The sequence below is a fragment of the Hippoglossus stenolepis genome, chromosome 1 (genome assembly GCF_022539355.2).
Source record: "Hippoglossus stenolepis isolate QCI-W04-F060 chromosome 1, HSTE1.2, whole genome shotgun sequence".
NCBI classification, from domain to species: Eukaryota; Metazoa; Chordata; class Actinopteri; order Pleuronectiformes; family Pleuronectidae; genus Hippoglossus; species Hippoglossus stenolepis.
The window spans coordinates 23301757-23318441 of NC_061483.1; the positions used below are offsets into that span (position 1 = coordinate 23301757).

The 16685-nt window shown below is 42.5% G+C and overlaps 1 protein-coding gene across 8 annotated transcripts in view; it reads left to right on the plus strand.

The window, feature by feature from the left end:
• The window catches only part of chd9 (chromodomain helicase DNA binding protein 9), a 74184-nt gene that overhangs the window by 55976 nt on the left and 1523 nt on the right, over window positions 1–16685 (plus strand). For 5 of the 8 annotated variants that reach the window (XM_035154674.2, XM_035154715.2, XM_035154723.2 and 2 more), the window contains 22 exons: window positions 198–393; window positions 571–756; window positions 1671–1856; window positions 2058–2168; window positions 2316–2515; window positions 2989–3188; window positions 3325–3484; window positions 7615–7704; window positions 8404–8507; window positions 8861–8978; window positions 9119–9176; window positions 9345–9393; window positions 9556–9808; window positions 9944–10149; window positions 10931–11800; window positions 12093–12262; window positions 12763–12993; window positions 13912–14089; window positions 14956–15104; window positions 15258–15476; window positions 15685–15834; window positions 16299–16403. In XM_035154674.2, coding sequence (XP_035010565.2) covers window positions 198–393; window positions 571–756; window positions 1671–1856; window positions 2058–2168; window positions 2316–2515; window positions 2989–3188; window positions 3325–3484; window positions 7615–7704; window positions 8404–8507; window positions 8861–8978; window positions 9119–9176; window positions 9345–9393; window positions 9556–9808; window positions 9944–10149; window positions 10931–11800; window positions 12093–12262; window positions 12763–12993; window positions 13912–14089; window positions 14956–15104; window positions 15258–15476; window positions 15685–15834; window positions 16299–16403 — 4189 coding nt within the window. The remainder of the gene's footprint in view (window positions 1–197; window positions 394–570; window positions 757–1670; window positions 1857–2057; window positions 2169–2315; window positions 2516–2988; window positions 3189–3324; window positions 3485–7614; window positions 7705–8403; window positions 8508–8860; window positions 8979–9118; window positions 9177–9344; window positions 9394–9555; window positions 9809–9943; window positions 10150–10930; window positions 11801–12092; window positions 12263–12762; window positions 12994–13911; window positions 14090–14955; window positions 15105–15257; window positions 15477–15684; window positions 15835–16298; window positions 16404–16685) is intronic. The other 3 variants (XM_035154682.2, XM_035154698.2, XM_035154691.2) reach the window with 3 other exon arrangements.

Below are 16685 nucleotides of genomic sequence, written 5' to 3' on the forward strand. Positions count from 1 at the left end.
TTGAAGTGGAATACCCTGGGGAGGGCAGGAAGGGTCACATTGTGGGAGGGGGTGAAAGTGGACACAACGATAAAAAGGCATAACCGCTCCTTATAGGAACAGGTTTATCCTTCAGGATTTCGTTTCCCAGGTGTTGATGGGAGTCCATAAGTGCCATGGCTGTAATGGTGGGATCATGGGTCATGTCTGTCTTGTAGGTACCTATATGAGCGGATAGATGGACGTGTGCGTGGGAATCTGCGGCAGGCTGCCATCGACCGCTTCAGTAAGCCCGAATCGGACCGCTTCGTTTTCTTACTGTGTACACGGGCTGGTGGCCTGGGAATCAACCTCACAGCAGCAGACACCTGTATCATTTTTGACTCTGACTGGAACCCACAGAACGACCTGCAGGTACGAGAGAGACACATGACACTCATTTAACAGTAGAAGCAATTTGAACTTTTGATGTACAAATATAGTTATTTTATTACCTGGCAGCAAGACTTGACACTACAGAAATTGAAAGATACTGTGTCTGACATACTACTCATTCAAGAGCATGTACATTTAACTTTCAATCCACCACAGGCCCAGGCTCGCTGCCACCGGATTGGTCAGAACAAGGCGGTGAAGGTGTATCGCCTGATCACCAGGAACTCGTACGAGCGGGAAATGTTCGATCGTGCCAGTCTCAAACTTGGCCTGGACAAAGCAGTGCTGCAGAGCATGAGTGGTCGAGATAACAGCCTGGGAGGAGGAGCTGCTGGGGGAGGGGTAAGTTATTTTTGAGGATTCCACAAATGATTTAGAACAGAGCATTTCAATTAAGCTCATCTAATTTGGTTATTAGCAAAAGTGTTCATGTACTGAAATATTTCGTTATCAAATTATTCCACGAACTGGTACCGCACTGGGATAATCATTTACACATTTTTTTATTGAGACAAAACGTAACACTCATTTTATTATCCATGTTTTTCACTTGGTGTACCTGGACTCCTGGATTGGATTTAACAGTCATCACACAGTTACTAGTAAAATCAAAGAAGTAAATCTTTTACACTAAAATTCAATGAATTTGAATTTAATTAAATTTGTGAAATTTATGGACAAAACATTGAGGTTTTGTTTCGTCCAATTGTCTTTTCAACTAAATAAAAGTCACCTGTTTCTCTTGATGACATCAGAGCGACACTGTAACAGATGGCAGATAAAAACAGGACGCCAAGCAAAGACACATAGCTGATAAAACCCCCAAAAACTTGGAGCTCAATTTTTAAAATTTTGACTTGAAATGCACCCAATTCTATTAGTCTCATCTCTTTTTTTGAGTGTGTGTCAACAGTGTGTAAAGTGTGTAGGGGGATACTTAGCTGCGTTTGATCCCTTCTGAGAATTATCTGAACTATATGGAGGTTGAGCTATTAGCAGGTTTCCACATCTGGTCTGACTGAACATCATGCATACTAAACAGCTGCTTAGTTTTGATACGTGGCTGCTGATATAATTTTAATAATCCAGTGTGTGTGTGTGTGTACATTAAACAGGCTTTGTCTCACAGGAGTGTGTATTATTATGATCCACGCTTTTCTATTTCTATCAATATTTTTCTCCAGTATCGTTTATTTTTATTTATTGGATATCGTTTCTTGATCCTAACTGTTCGTCCTCGCTCCTTTGTTTCCCAGGCGGTGCAGCAGCAGCTGTCTAAGAAGGAGATCGAGGATCTCTTGCGACGTGGTGCTTACGGGGCCATCATGGATGACGAGGATGAAGGGGCCAAATTCTGTGAGGAGGACATCGACCAGATCCTCCAACGCAGGACAAAGACCATCACCATAGAGTCTGAAGGACGAGGCTCCACCTTTGCTAAGGTGAATGAAATGGTTAAATAATACTACGCTAACACAAGGGCTGTAAATTGGAGCTTAATTTGATGTGTAATTTCGGACAACTTTATATACCATTTATCAATTTACAAATCTCAACCTGTTTAATATTTTAGACATGAAATAAATATACGAGAATCTGAAAATCTGATGATGTTTTGATCTGATTATGATGTTTGCTTTCAGGCCAGTTTTGTGGCATCTGGAAACCGTACAGACATTTCTCTGGATGACCCCAACTTCTGGGACAAGTGGGCCAAAAAGGCCGACATCGATATGGATATGGTCAATGGCAGAGTAAGGACCATCAACACAAATGATACAGTCTACAGAATAAGGATAATTAGGATGCTGCACAAAAAGATGTTGCATCTTGCAAAGAAATACCTCATCCAAATCATCTTTGCTGAAATCCTGTTTACCCTCCCATTTCCCTTTCTACAGAATAGTTTGGTGATCGATACTCCTCGGGTCAGAAAACAGACGAGGCCATTCAGTGCCACCAAGGATGAGCTGGCGGAGCTTTCAGAGGGCGACAGCGACAGTGACGAAACCAAACCGAAGCTCCGGCGAAACCATGACCGACTCAACAGCTACGGGCGCACAGAGTGTTTCAGAGTAGAGAAGAACCTGCTTGTATACGGGTAAGAAGATTTAAAAAAGTAGAAGTTGTGGTGATGATCACAAAGTTAAGTGGATGTTGAATAATACAGGAAAGAAATATTCCACTTTATATGTCCCTAAAATCCAATTTAACCAAGGCAATATGGTTTTGTGCAAGTAAAAGAATACCAGAAAACAAGATATAGACACTGCACTGACAAACATCCAATAAAACAATAACAATTAACTAACACTATAAAACACCATAAAAGAGCTGTTCATTTGCGCTCAGCTAAAAGGGAAAAAAATATTAAAAGTAATAATAAATAAAGAAAACAATGAAATAGTTCACATCGCAGTGACCTTTAAGTTTTAAGTCTTTTTATTTTTATTTTTATTTAATTCATGTGCCAAGCTCTAGATGGAGCATGGAATTGAATAGAATTTCAGAATGAAAGTTCCTTGTGTACCCAAAGAAGTGTTACTTCGTCTAAATTTTGCATTTATTTTCAAGATGGGGTCGATGGAAGGACATTCTCAACCATGGGCGTTTTAAGAAGCAGTTAACAGACCGGGATGTAGAGTCGATCTGCAGGGCTCTACTGGCATACTGCCTGGTCCATTACCGTGGAGATGACAAAATCAAAAGCTTCATGTGGGACCTGATTGCTCCGACTGAGGATGGACACACCAAGGAGCTGCAGAATCACCTCGGTGAGTCTTGGGACTTAAACCGTCAGTTAACTGTCTTTATAGTTACTCATGGGTAGACTGAACCAAATAGGGTTTAGGATTTTACCACATTTTCTATAGTGCACCTTTGACTTTCTACCTCTTCTTCTTCCACTAGGTTTATCTGCCCCAGTCCCCCGGGGCAGAAAGGGTAAGAAGATGAAGACACAGTCGAGCGCTTTTGACATCCACAAAGCGGAGTGGCTCAGGAAACACAACCCGGAGCACATGCTGCAGGACGATGGCTACAAGAAACACCTCAAACACCACTGCAACAAGTAGGTGTTTCCTGATGCCTCTTTGTTACCTCCGCTAAGGGGTTATGTTTTCAGCACTGTTCCCAACAACTGAAAAGACCACCACAAAAGTGGTGGATGGATGTGGTATGGGTCAGGAAAGAACCCATAAAATGTTGGTGAGGATCCGATTCGGGGTGTGATTTTCTTCTCACTTTCTTTTACATGATGATATAGGGTGTCTTCCAACATCTTCAGTGTTTTCTCTTTAGTACGTGAAATTTGGTGCAGCTTGATTGAATTTAAAGGGACTGTTGGGCCTTTGCGGAGGTATGTGCTCTACTGAGTGCTATTCTAGATCATGCTGCACACGCAATGTGACACATTTCATCATTCACACCATGTGTAGCACTTTTTATAGACATTTCTACACCACTGAATTATAAGTAACAACTCTTTATACAACTCTGGACCATCCAAAGTAGTGTCATCAGTAGTGTTATCAGATTAAAGTGGCAGTTGTTTTTTTATTTTTTAACTTGCTTACAGTTCACATGGTGGTCTGCTGTTGGGTTGGTGTATCTCTTGCGGTTGAGGCCGTGTGTGTTCTTGCGCCTGTGTTTGAACATTCAGGCTGTTATAGCGATGGGCAGGTGGTCATTATTCTCTCATGGCACATATTGTATCTGTTTGTTTTTAATAGAATGAAGCCTAAGTGTATGAAAATACAATTTGCACATGGCTCAAATTTAAAACTGCGGCACCTCCAAGCCACAGTAATTAGGAGGCACTAAAGCGTCTATTGGAGGCGACAGTTTACTGATTCATTACCGGACGTGCATCACATCTTGACCAGCTGACTGATACAAATCTTAATGAGACTTCAGCCCGGCTAATGGCCATCATAGATCTCTCTTATTTACAGACAGAGGAGAAAAAAGATAACTGCTATCAAAACATGGGCTGCTGAGAAATACAGCAAAATAGATGGCTTCTTTCTTTTTTTTTTTAAGGGTGGGGGTTGTGTCCATAAGGCTTTTGGACACAGAGTGCTGCAGCTTCCATAGAAAGTTCCCCATTGTGTTCTGGTGCAGTAGTGCTGAATCCAGGGATTGTCCAATATGTGACAAGCTGGGCAGACAGGGACACGCAGTCAGTGCTGTTTGCTGACCTCTGCGTTTTCACTTCGAGGACCTGGAATGTGACTGGTTGGGTGGGCGTTGTGCGATGGGGCGTTCACTATCTTCCTTATCGTGCTATCAATGCAGGAATGAGGGTCTCACACAGGAGTGGAAACTATAGGAAGTATTGCGGAAATATCCTGATAGTGTCCAGATGTGTGAAAGAAAAAAGCAAAAGGTTGAAAACTCTGATTTTCATGAGTCATCATAGTTTACAAGCACTTTGCCTGTGCTTTTTATATAAAAATATCAGCATCTAGTACACTACAAAGATACAAGACTGACGATTTTATCAGACAAGATACAGCTTTGAGAAAGCACATCAAATTGTTTATGCATTCTAAATCAGAATTAGGTATTTGGCTCAGTATCTCCCTGCTTCATTGGTTGTCTTCTGTGAACAGGCCACGATGGATTTTCTGCATGCCGCTCATGTCATGCATACTTGCCGTGTTTGCAGCCAAAAGACGGCGTGTGACTGTGCTGGGATCCTCCACAGGCTCTCTCTCTCTTTAAGTGAACCACATCACACTCCCACAGACACTGACAAACAAAAGGCACGGAGAGAGTGATGATGAAGTGCCGTGCTGACAGGCGGGAGGAAGCGGCAGCTGCTCCTGGGCGGGTCCGGGCCCACAGGAGGATGAAGGGGTGTAGGAGGGAGAGGGAGGAAGTTCGAGATTTTGATTTACCAGTGCTGCTAGTCCAGACTGGTCACCACAGACATCCATCACTTCGACAGACAGACAGACCTCAGAGCCTTGCAGTGTTTTTTCCTGGTCCTGTCAGTGAATCAGGGAAGGATGTGGAGCTCATTTATAACAATATTCAGCTGAGTTATAGCAGAAGAAAGATGGGGCGCCTGCTTCTCTATATTTAAGTGTAGCAGTACGTAGTTTTTTTCAGTGCTCTTCAAAGAGGAGCTGCATTGTAGAGAAGCCTTGGCAGGAGAGTCCACAGGTCCACGTGGAATGATGGATGAATATGGTAGCCGTAGAAATTATTTCTTTTAAAATAGAGCAAATACAAAGAGGTTCAAAGTATCAGAGTTTACAGAGAGAGGTGATTATTCAGCCTCCTGGTTCTTATTGTAATTAATGTAACATAAAAGTTTCAGGCATCAGTAGTCAGGCAGCATGTAACGGACAAATGTTTTCCACAAATGTCTGTCTGTGGAACGCATACATCGCGAACCGTTCATCTTATCGGGTTTGCACTTACCATGTGTAATGTCATTAGTCCAGTGAAGAGCAGTGTCAAATTTAGTGTGATTTGGACACAGGATACGTTCAATATAAATAAAATCTGAATAAACAGGTGACTAGTGCCTTGCAGCCAGTGGGGACGGGGCAGCGCGCCCTCAGTCTGTGGATCAAGTTGAACATGCCTTCTTCTACATTCTCTGATAAACTACAGCAGCAGTTGGCAACTAGGTCAAACCGCGGGTCAAAATCACAGCTAGAACAATTTTTTTTGCCATATTGGACTAACCCAGATATTCATGGGCGTTGCAGGTGCTGATCTCCCTCATAGCAGCAACATTCATAAAATCACTTCCTGTCATTTGTCTTCAAAGTTAAACCATGACATTCACTTTGTTGCTGCAATTCTTTATATCGAGCTGAATTACAGAGCTTTTATTTTGAGCTCTGTAATATGTATGAAAAAACACCAGCTCAGTAAATCAATCAAACTTGTACACAAACCGCACAGGCAGGATGAACACAAAGTTTTCTAACTCTGCACCATAGACTGTCCAGCACACAAGCAAAAAAGGGTCATGGTATATTGTAGAACTGTTTGAGGAGGACACACTAATGAATAGGAATAATTCTGGAGTGGTTCCGGAGCTTTAACACAGGACAAGTAAACAGTCCATTCCAAACAGGCAGGTTTAGTAAAGAAACATCAGTAATAATAAGAATGACAATGTACTTGACAAATTATAATTTGTTATGTCTAATTTGCATTGATTTGGTTAAAAAATGTCATGTTTAATCTGAGAGCTTTATTATTATGTTCCTGTCTGGATCTTTCCTTAATCCCCCTGCTCATCTGACAATGTCACACATCCTCTGAGATGCAGCCATTCTACAAAGGCTACTGTAATTGTAGGACAATTAATAGCCCCATAGCAATAAGAACACTCCGCAGAAAATCCACTGTTTGCATGCCAGAAATCCTTAAAGCTCTGCGCCACGTTTTTTTTTTTCCCAATGGCAGACATTACACCATGGAATTTAAAAATCATTTTGTGTTCATACAAAATGATTACACAGAACGCTTTCTACATTAAGCGAAATCTCGAGGCATGTCAGACGTTATAGCCTGGAACATCATCGCACGGAGGTTGCCACCACTTTGCTGCGTCTGTGCTCAAAACCTACTGGCTGGGATGTGTGATCATGCATCACAGAGCTAATGTCTCCCTGGTGAGTCACCCTCCCTCTACCTTGTCAGCCTCGACTTCCCAGCCTTCATCTACTGCCAGAGCACAGCCATATGACGAGTGGAGAGAGACTCGCGTGCGTGTGTGAGTGTGTGTGTGTGTTCGTCCTAAGAGCCTGGCTGTGGAGCTGCTCGTGACTCACTGTGACGTCACCATACAATAATGTCGATACAATAAGTCACCAAGCTAATTGATTGTATACTTGTCTATCAGCCTGAGTTAGGTGTGTGTCCTGCTTTGTGGGCTGCACAACTAATGATGTATAGCTGTTCTCTGCTCTACATCATTCTCTGTATATATATATATATATATATATATATATATATTCAAAAGAGTGTCATTGCTGTAGTGTACAGGAGTGAAATGACAGATTTATACAGTACGATTTTAGGAATGCAGCTGGATTGTACCACATTTCACTCATTTGGATTGTGTTCAACAGGTTGTGTGTGAGCTCTGTGTGTGTTTTGTGTGAGTGTGGGTTCTGCTCACTCAGCGTTTGTTGTTGGCTTTGTTGTGACCGCTGGGTTTTGTCTGTGCAGGGTGCTGCTCAGGGTCAGAATGCTCTACTACCTGAAACAAGAGGTGATAGGAAGCCAGGCCCAGAATGTGCTGGACGGCGTGGACTCCAGGTGAGCTCAACTTTGACCTTATTCACATTCACTTACTTACTTTACATGCGCATCCTCTTTTTATACTTTTATACAACTTTCAAGTCTCAAGACTCTTAATTTCTTAATTATTTAATTGAACAAATATAACAGAATTACCAGAGCATGGTACACGATACCTAACACTGCAAAGTACGGTTATGGAGAAGCTCAGATACAAGAAAAGCAGACTCATAAAAGTCAGGGAGGTCAGATGGATTTAGCAGCTTTAATAATTTAATAAACGCAAAGAGTAGAGTTTCCATATCGAGGTGAAGTAATTGTCTAACTATGTTTTTCTGGAGTTAAAATTGCGGCCATTAGCATATGGTATCAACCTGTTGAAGGAAGAAACAGCTGAGCAGCTAAATGAATAAGAAGGTCCTAGGGCTCCACCTGCTGGTGGAAGATGGAATTTATTTTCTGTCTTCTGTGGTAAAACACTGTCGATTTGTCAAAACTACTGATGAAGAGGAAAACACTATCTAGATCAGTTTTTATAAATTGCTTTACAGTTCTCATTTTGTTGTTTCACAATGAAAATAAAAATCCTCCAAATAGGGGGTGATCCACAGTTAAATTGCAGAGAGACAGGAACTATGTCAGGTTGTTGGATATCAGTAAATGAATAAAATCAATAAAAATGATCCCACATAATATCTGTCCAACTCTCCTCCTCAGTGAGATAAAGATTTGGGTGCCAGAGCCCGACCATTCAGAGCTGCCAGCCCTGTGGTGGGATGCCATCTCCGACAAGTGTCTACTCCTGGGTATATATAAGCATGGTGAGAAACTTCAGCTCCTGCTGACTTGTTTTATACAATTTGGTTACTTGAATACAACTCACCTTGTTTCTACTCTACTTTCAAAGTGTTTTACAGATATGGAAAAGTCTGTATTTGACACTAATCATTAACAAGCCTGTGTGACAGTCACATTATTTATGGTTAAGGACTAATTATTTAAATTGTTGCAACTTACTACTGTGTTTTAGTGTTTTCTATTGATACCAAATGATTGTGTGGGAAATCAACCAGCTTTTGTGTGTTGTCTGGTGTTTATCTATCTTTATCTAAGAGTTTCCGTATATTATCTATTTCTTATGTCACTGTTTGCTTTTCCTCCTGTGTGCTCTCAGGTTATGAGAAGTACAACACTATTCGTGCAGACCCTACACTGTGCTTCCTAGACCGTGTGGGGCGACCAGATGAGAAGGCCATCGCTGCCGAACAGAGAGGCAATGATTTCATGGATGGGTGGGTACATAACACCAGGGCCCACAAAAACATTATATGGCTCTTTTTTTTTTAATATGTTTAGCTTAAAGATATATTATTTAAATTGTTTCAGTGAAGATTGTCTGCTGCAGAAATGATAAAAACCTGTGCTTGTTTAGGGATGTGGATGATCCAGAATACAAGCCTGCTCCTGCTCTACTGAAGGACGATATGGAGGTAAGACCACAAGAAGTGAAGGAGCATGTTCAACCAGAAAGAACTATTGAGTTGAGGAAGCTATTCCCTGTATATCTGATAGTTTGTGATTAACCATCACATTTCTTATACTTTAAATATGATGTTCTGGTACTGTCCTTCTCTAAAATGAACTGTCTTCTCTTGCAGGATGACGCCTCTTCTCCTGGAGACTTGGTTGTCACTGACAATCCTGGAGGTGAGTATTAGACACGCTAGAGAAATCTTTGTACAACTTTAAGTATGTGTAATTTAATGGTGATTAACCAGCAGAAATTCAACATGATAAATTTACTGAAACCTGGCAATACTCTATTCTGTTAATTTATCTGTATTCGAATGTGTATTGTATATTACCCAGATCCAGATCCAGTTCCAGTGAGAGAAGGTGAAACCGCCTACTGGCCCTCGTCCTCGGTGTTGACAGCCAGGCTGAGGCGTCTGATCACAGCCTCCCAGCGATACACCAAAAGTCGGCAGATCCTCCACATCCACCAGTCTCAGTCTCAATCCCAGCCGTCCATGATACTGTCTGCTCCGCTCTGCCCGCTGCCCCCCACACTCAACGACACCCTCAACCCCAAGATGGCTGCTAAGATTGAACGCCAACAAAGGTAACACCTTCAGATCAGATCAACAATTGGCTGAGCAATAAAATTTAACTCTTGCCGGTTTGAACAAAAATGTTGTTGTATGTTTGACTTTCTATGTAAAACGTTATTACGAGGTAAATTTTCCTTATTTTTCAGGTGGACCAGGCGAGAAGAAGCTGACTTCTACCGGGTGGTCTCCACTTTCGGTGTTGTTTTCGATCCAACCCTCGGCTGCTTCGACTGGACCAAGTTCAGGGCCATGGCTCGGCTGCACAAGAAGACTGACGAGAGCCTGCAGAAATACCTGTGTGCTTTCACCGCCATGTGCCGACGGGTGTGCCGCCTGCCACCCAAGGAGGGAGGTCAGTGGAGCTTTTGCTTACATACACAGAGACATTAAGTGAAACCCTCAGTTTTTATTTCTATACATCAAATTAATAATCTGGACTCTCAGAAGACCATTATACTTTTGCCATTTTGATGATTACAAAAATTATGCCTGTCCAACTCCTTTTTTCCCAAACAAATAAATGTTGATGTTAGCCAATTTATAATTAGGGATGGTATCATTAAGATTTTAACAATACTACTGCTCTTACCAATACTGCTTATCCATCTGGAACATTAAACAATATTCTTATCACATCAAGAAATTAAAGAAAAGGACACATTCATTTGTAAGATAACTTCAATGTAGTAATAAATTATCAATAATAAGCACAAAAATCCCCAGTACCAATAACAGAACCGATAACTTAATTATTTTGCCCAAGGGCTTGTTTGATAGCAAGTCTCTGTTCCTATACCTACTGTATTTATAGTGAGAGCATTGTGTATTATGCGTTGCCTGAAGTCAATGAAACACTTTACTCAAGACGTGGTCTTTAACATTGCTTCAGGAAGTTTTGTACTACATGTACTCTTGGTTGTAGATAGTTTAGAGAGGTCAGTAGCACCCTGGTAAACAAGCTGGCTCAGCAGTGCTGAGGTAGAGGGGTTGATAAGGTTAATCATTAGTGGAAAGACAAACAGTGTGATGTTTAAACTCCTGTCATAAACAGGTCTCTGGGTTGTACCTGTAAAGCTGTCTTCACTTCTTCTCACACACCGACTCTGACTGCTGCGTCTCTCTCCTTGTTTCAGACTCTGCGGTTGACCCATCTCTCACCATCCAGCCCATCACAGAGGAGCGAGCGTCTCGCACCCTGTACAGAGTAGAGCTGCTTCGCCAGGTGAGGGAACAAGTCCTTCGACATACATTACTCTTTGAGCGCCTCTCGCTGTGCCAGATGAGCTCTGACTTACCCGTCTGGTGGGAAGCTGGTACCCATGACCGTGATCTGCTAATTGGTGCGGCCAAGCACGGCGTGAGTCGCACAGACTACCACATTCTGAGAGACCCTGAGCTCAGCTTCATGGCTGCCCAACGCAACTACAGCCAAACTAAAACTGCACAGCAGCAATCACACACATCCACACCACTCCTCCACACTCAGCACCAGGCCCCCAGCTCGGTGTTGACAGGTTCTCCGCTGCCTCTGGTGGCCCAGAGAGACACAGAGTCCTGTGGGCTTGTGCCCAAATTGGAACCCACCTCAGAGGGGGAGGAGAGCAGGGAGAAACCGGCCGAGAGCTGGAGCCCTCGTCAAGCACCAGCTACTCCCACAGGTCTCGAAGAGAAGCCTGTTCTAGAGACGAGGGACAATGAGACGCAGATGGTGGCAGCACGAACCAAACCTCTCACACCCAACTCCTCAGAGAGGAAACCCAAGAAGGCTAGCAAGAGAGGCCGTCGGGAGACCAGGCGTGGCTCAGAGTCTAACTCAGATGGCTCCTCTTCAAGCTCTTCATCCCGCTCCTCCTCTTCATCATCTTCCTCTTCTTCCTCGTCACATTCCGGGTCCAGCTCCTCCTCTTCTTCATCTTGCTCCTCTGGCTCTTCATCGTCGTCCTCCTCCTCCTCCTCATCTTCTGATGACAGCGAAAGTGAAGGAGAGGAAGGAAAGAAGAAAGGTGAGTACTCAAAGGGATAGTTCACCCAAAAATGAAAATTCATTATCTACTCACCACTATACCGATGGAGGGGTGGGTGAAGTGTTGGAGTCCACAAAACACTTAAGGAGTTTCAGGGGTGATCAGTGTTGCAGCCAAATCCAATACAATTTGAAGAAGTGGTCACCATATACTTCAATTGTATTGGATTTTGTAATTATTATTAAGTAACTATTCAAATTGAATTATTATATAATATTATCATACAGTATTCGATATTAATGTCTGTCTCTCTCTCTTGTCACGTTGTCAGTGCCTGTCGCAACAAGTGTAAAGGGCTTCGATGAGGACAGCGTGGCATCACTGAGCACAACACAGGATGAAACACAAGACATTCATGTGGCTGAGAATGGAATCAACCACAACGCCTCGCATCCTTTCCAGGGAGGAGGATACATGCTCGCTGCATCCTACTGGCCAAAGGTAAGTAACTGCACATGTGATATATAAAGACAGTGACTGATTTGCAGAGAATCTAAACTCAAAGACCATTTTAAACATTACTGAACAGAATCAGTGTGGTCAACAGCACTGCACCTGTGGATATTCATAGTCATTATTCACCTGGTCATCAAATACAACGTGTAGTTGTCTATGATGATTCGTTTTCATGATTTAAATTAAGAAAATAAGCTGAATATTGACTTGCACCTAAGTACATATCGGATATTTTGACACATTTTTGTCGGTGTGCTGTCTCCTAGTTCTGATCTTACCGTCTTTTTTATATTGTGTTATTTTATCTTGTTTATCTTGCCTTCAGTTTTAAAATGTTACCTTGTAAAGCACCTTGCTATATATATTATATTATCAGTATTATTATTAATATAGCATGTGGGCAATGGGGAAATCAGTGTTTGAATTTGTGGGTCATCTGTGCTGTCATTACTTTTTTTTATTTAATTTAATTTGTAATTTTTTAGGATCGTGTGATTATCAACCGCCTAGACAGCATCTGCCAGGCAGTGCTGAAGGGCAAGTGGCCGGGAACACGCCGGGTATATGAGCCTGGAGGTGCTGTGGCCTCCTTCTACACCACCAAGCTGCTGGACAATGCCAACAGCCTGTGCGAGGACCCCTCTGCCTCGCCACAGGGGTCAAAGGTGACCAAGCATGTTGCAGAAAACAAGGAGTTCTCAGTAAAACTCAACGATGTATGTTGATTTCTCCCATTCCTTCCCTCCTCCCTCCGCTTCGCCCTAATCGTAGGACCCTACCACTTCTGCTGCCATGGCTGGTGTTAGCTGCCGCGTTCAGCATGTTGCTCTGGTTCTCTTCTTCCGTCTTTCCTTTGGGTATGATTAGTGGTTTCGGCTGCCTGGCAGGAGGAGAGATTAATTTAATAGCAGCCTCCATCTCTTTTCCCACACACTCAATATGAATTGGGCTCCGAGGCTATGATTACATCAGGACAAATCACTCAATCGTGAGAATATAATAAGGTGCAGTTTGAAGCCTCTCTAGACTAAAGGGGTCTTGCTTATGATGTAACTGAAACATAGACCTTGGCTGTGGGTGTCTTCTAATATGCGGCAATGTGGCAATTAACTCGGCATGCTCTCTTTAATTTATTCCTCTGCTTAAATGTTGTTTTTCCGATAATGATATTTTCTTAAATTGTATGTTTTCTACCACCATAGATCCTCAAACACCTGCTGCTTGTTTCCTTTACAATCTGGACTGTATATGCAGACAGCAGCTTTCTCTCTGGCATGGCTTCCCAGTACAAATTACGAACAGACTTCACCCACCGCCCTGCTAGCCACTACCCACTGTGTGTTTATTTGTCCCAATACTACTAACAAGAAAATGCATGAACAATATTTGCTGTTAATATATACAAATTTCTTACAAATTGACATGATAATTTTTTGTCTGAATTGAAGTAACTTTATGATCAGTAAATTACTGGATAAACAAACAGGCAGAGCGAGCTTCATTGTGTAATAAACAGTCTGACAAAGATTAAAATAATTAAGGGTACCTTTTACCTTTTTATAAACCTTTTTGTTTACTTCAACATTTTTTTTTTCCTACACTAGTCTCACACTTTTTTTTTTGTCTGTCCACAGCAGGAGGGAGGTCTGAAGTTGACCTTCCAGAAACAGGGTGTACCTCTGAAGAGGCCCCTGGAGTCCGAGGATGGCCCCCAGGCCCAGCAGCAGTACCTGGCCCGCCTTCATGAGCTGCAGAGCGCCTCGGACACAGGGCTGGCTGATATCACCAAGCCTCAGTGCAGCTTCCAGACTGGTGTGTCCATTCGAAATACAGATACTACCCCAAAACCCATGCATATGCCTTGCTTTGAGATCTCCCCTGTTTTACTTTACCACCACTAGATGACAGCAACATGTACTTTTTGGTGACTTAAAGGGATAGTCAACAAAACACTTTGAGTCTCAGGGGTAAACGGCCAAATCCAATACAATTTGGAAAAAAGCGTAACATGCCTCCATACTGCTCGTGCAGAGTCATCCAAGTGTCTGGAAGCCCCGACATTCATATTCAATTAAAAACGGTGTCATTTACACCACGTTTTAAGCCTAAAAGTCTGCAACCTGAAGTGGCGCCCCTTGGGCAAGAGATTGTGTGTGTGTGTGTGTGTGTGTGTGTGTGTGTGTGTGTGTGTGTGTGTGTGTGTGTGTGTGTGTGTGTGTGTGTGTGTGTGTGTGTGTGTGTGTGTGTGTGTGTGTGTGTGTGTGTGTGTGTGTGTGTGTGTGTGAACGCTGCTCTGAGGCGGATATCAAAGGACATTTAGGCTTAAAACACGGTGTAAATGATGCCATGACACAACACGAGCAGTATAGAGGCATGCTGTTGTTTTTTTCTGTTTTATTACGTCTGATTTCGTCCCCTGACTCTGCTTAGTGGATGAGTGAATTTCCATTTTTCTGTGAACTATCCCTTTTAAAGACTGCACCACTGGCTTTGTTTACAGAGAACAAAATGTTTGCATTCAGTCTGACATATCGTTGAGCTTTTTATCCTTTTGACCAGTAACTAGAGGTGAAAAAAGTCTGGTCGTAATGTAACAGATGCTTCTCCAATTTTTTCTTCATTTAAAGTTAACTTTTTTGACACAGTAGTTCAAAGCTAACAGGCTGGTTCTCTTGCAGTACCTCCAGCTCTTACTGGTCAGATGAGGCTGAACGGAGTACTGGACGGCCAACCCGTGGTCAAGAAGCGAAGGGGAAGGAGGAAGAACGTAGAGGGAATGGACCTGCTCTTCATGAACAGGAGCAAAGTCCCTTCTGTTCCTGATCAGGTAAAGGGTTTTTGCAGAAAGAGGAGCACAGTGGTGTAACGCTGGTATATTGTCACAAGAAAGCAGCACAAATATTCAGCTTGCTCTGTCTATAATGTTTGATCTGTAGTAAAAGCATTCTAAATGTAAAACACTGTGTCCATCTATCTCCAGGTACCTCCAGGTTGGGGTGGTATCGGCCAGGTGGGCACGGGGACGACTAGTGCACCAAGCTCCAGTCAGGTCCCTGCAGACACAGAGAGCAGGGTCCCAGTCATCAACCTCAAAGACGGCACCCGCCTTGCTGGGGACGACGCCCCCAGGAGGAAAGATCTTGAACAGTGGATGAAAGAGCACCCAGGCTTTGTAGCAGATACAGGAGCTTTTATTCCTGTGAGTATTTTCTTCTGTCCTCTCAATCAATATAGTAATAGTTTCTGTAGTGCCACAGGAAAGTTAACAAAATGTTTTCATCTTTAAGGGGGTTCGTATAGATGGAGGTATAGAAAAATGTCAGAGGATGACTATTAAACTAATACTTATTTTATGTAGAAACAACCTACGGTTGGACATTTACATTTTAAAACTATTCTATATCCAGGGGGTAAATAAGATGCAAATGCAGTTCCACTTCCAGGACGGCCGGCCCAAGCAGAAGAGGCACCGCTGTAGGAATCCAAACAAGATCGACGTCAACAGCCTAACAGGAGAGGAACGAGTCCAAATCATCAACAGGAGAAACGCACGCAAGGTGAGTTTGTGTGTGGGTTTGATTGGGTTTTCAAATATTATCTTTAAAAAAGCGAATTAAAATGCTTTATGTTGAGGAGAGGCTGTAATAACCCCTTGTTCTTTTCCCGGAATGTAAAAATAATAAAAAATCAGAATCATCCTTTCAAAAGCTGATTTATGACTAATGACTTATGACCAGACATTACATGCTCTCTTACAAATGTACAAATGAAGGACAGTTCCTTCTATATTAACAATCAGATACTTGGCAGACATATGTATGCAGTACTTACCATAATCAACCTAATCATTCATGAAAAAGACAGTTTACAAACAAGAACACAGGGGAAGTTACATTTGATTTGTTAACCAGACTGAATAATAAGAGAAAAGAGTACTCTATGCATCTGATACAACTGTGTACTTCATAAATCTGTGTATTGTGCAGTTTGCTTCATGCAGCTCAATTCGTCTTCCCTGTAGGTTGGTGGAGCCTTTGCTCCTCCTCTGAAGGATCTGTGCAGGTTCCTTCAGGAGAACCCGGAGTACGGAGTTCCACCTGAATGGGCAGATGTGGTCAAACAGTCGGTGAGTCAAACAGCAGCACATCCACCATATAGAAACTGAAGCTGTGTCAGCAAGGAAGGCCATTTTGAACAGAGTCAATAATACACTCAGTTGTTTACTACAGCAGTAAATCATACTTAATGGAGTCATAATTCTGTTTTTAGAGAGGTGTTGATTTAACATCATGATAATTTTGAAGGCAGTAGATTAGTAATTGTATAATATGTTGCTGAGAGGTGAATAAATGGGTGAAGAATTAGTGTCAGGTGGGAGTGCAGTAGCTGTATAGTAGATTAGGTTGCA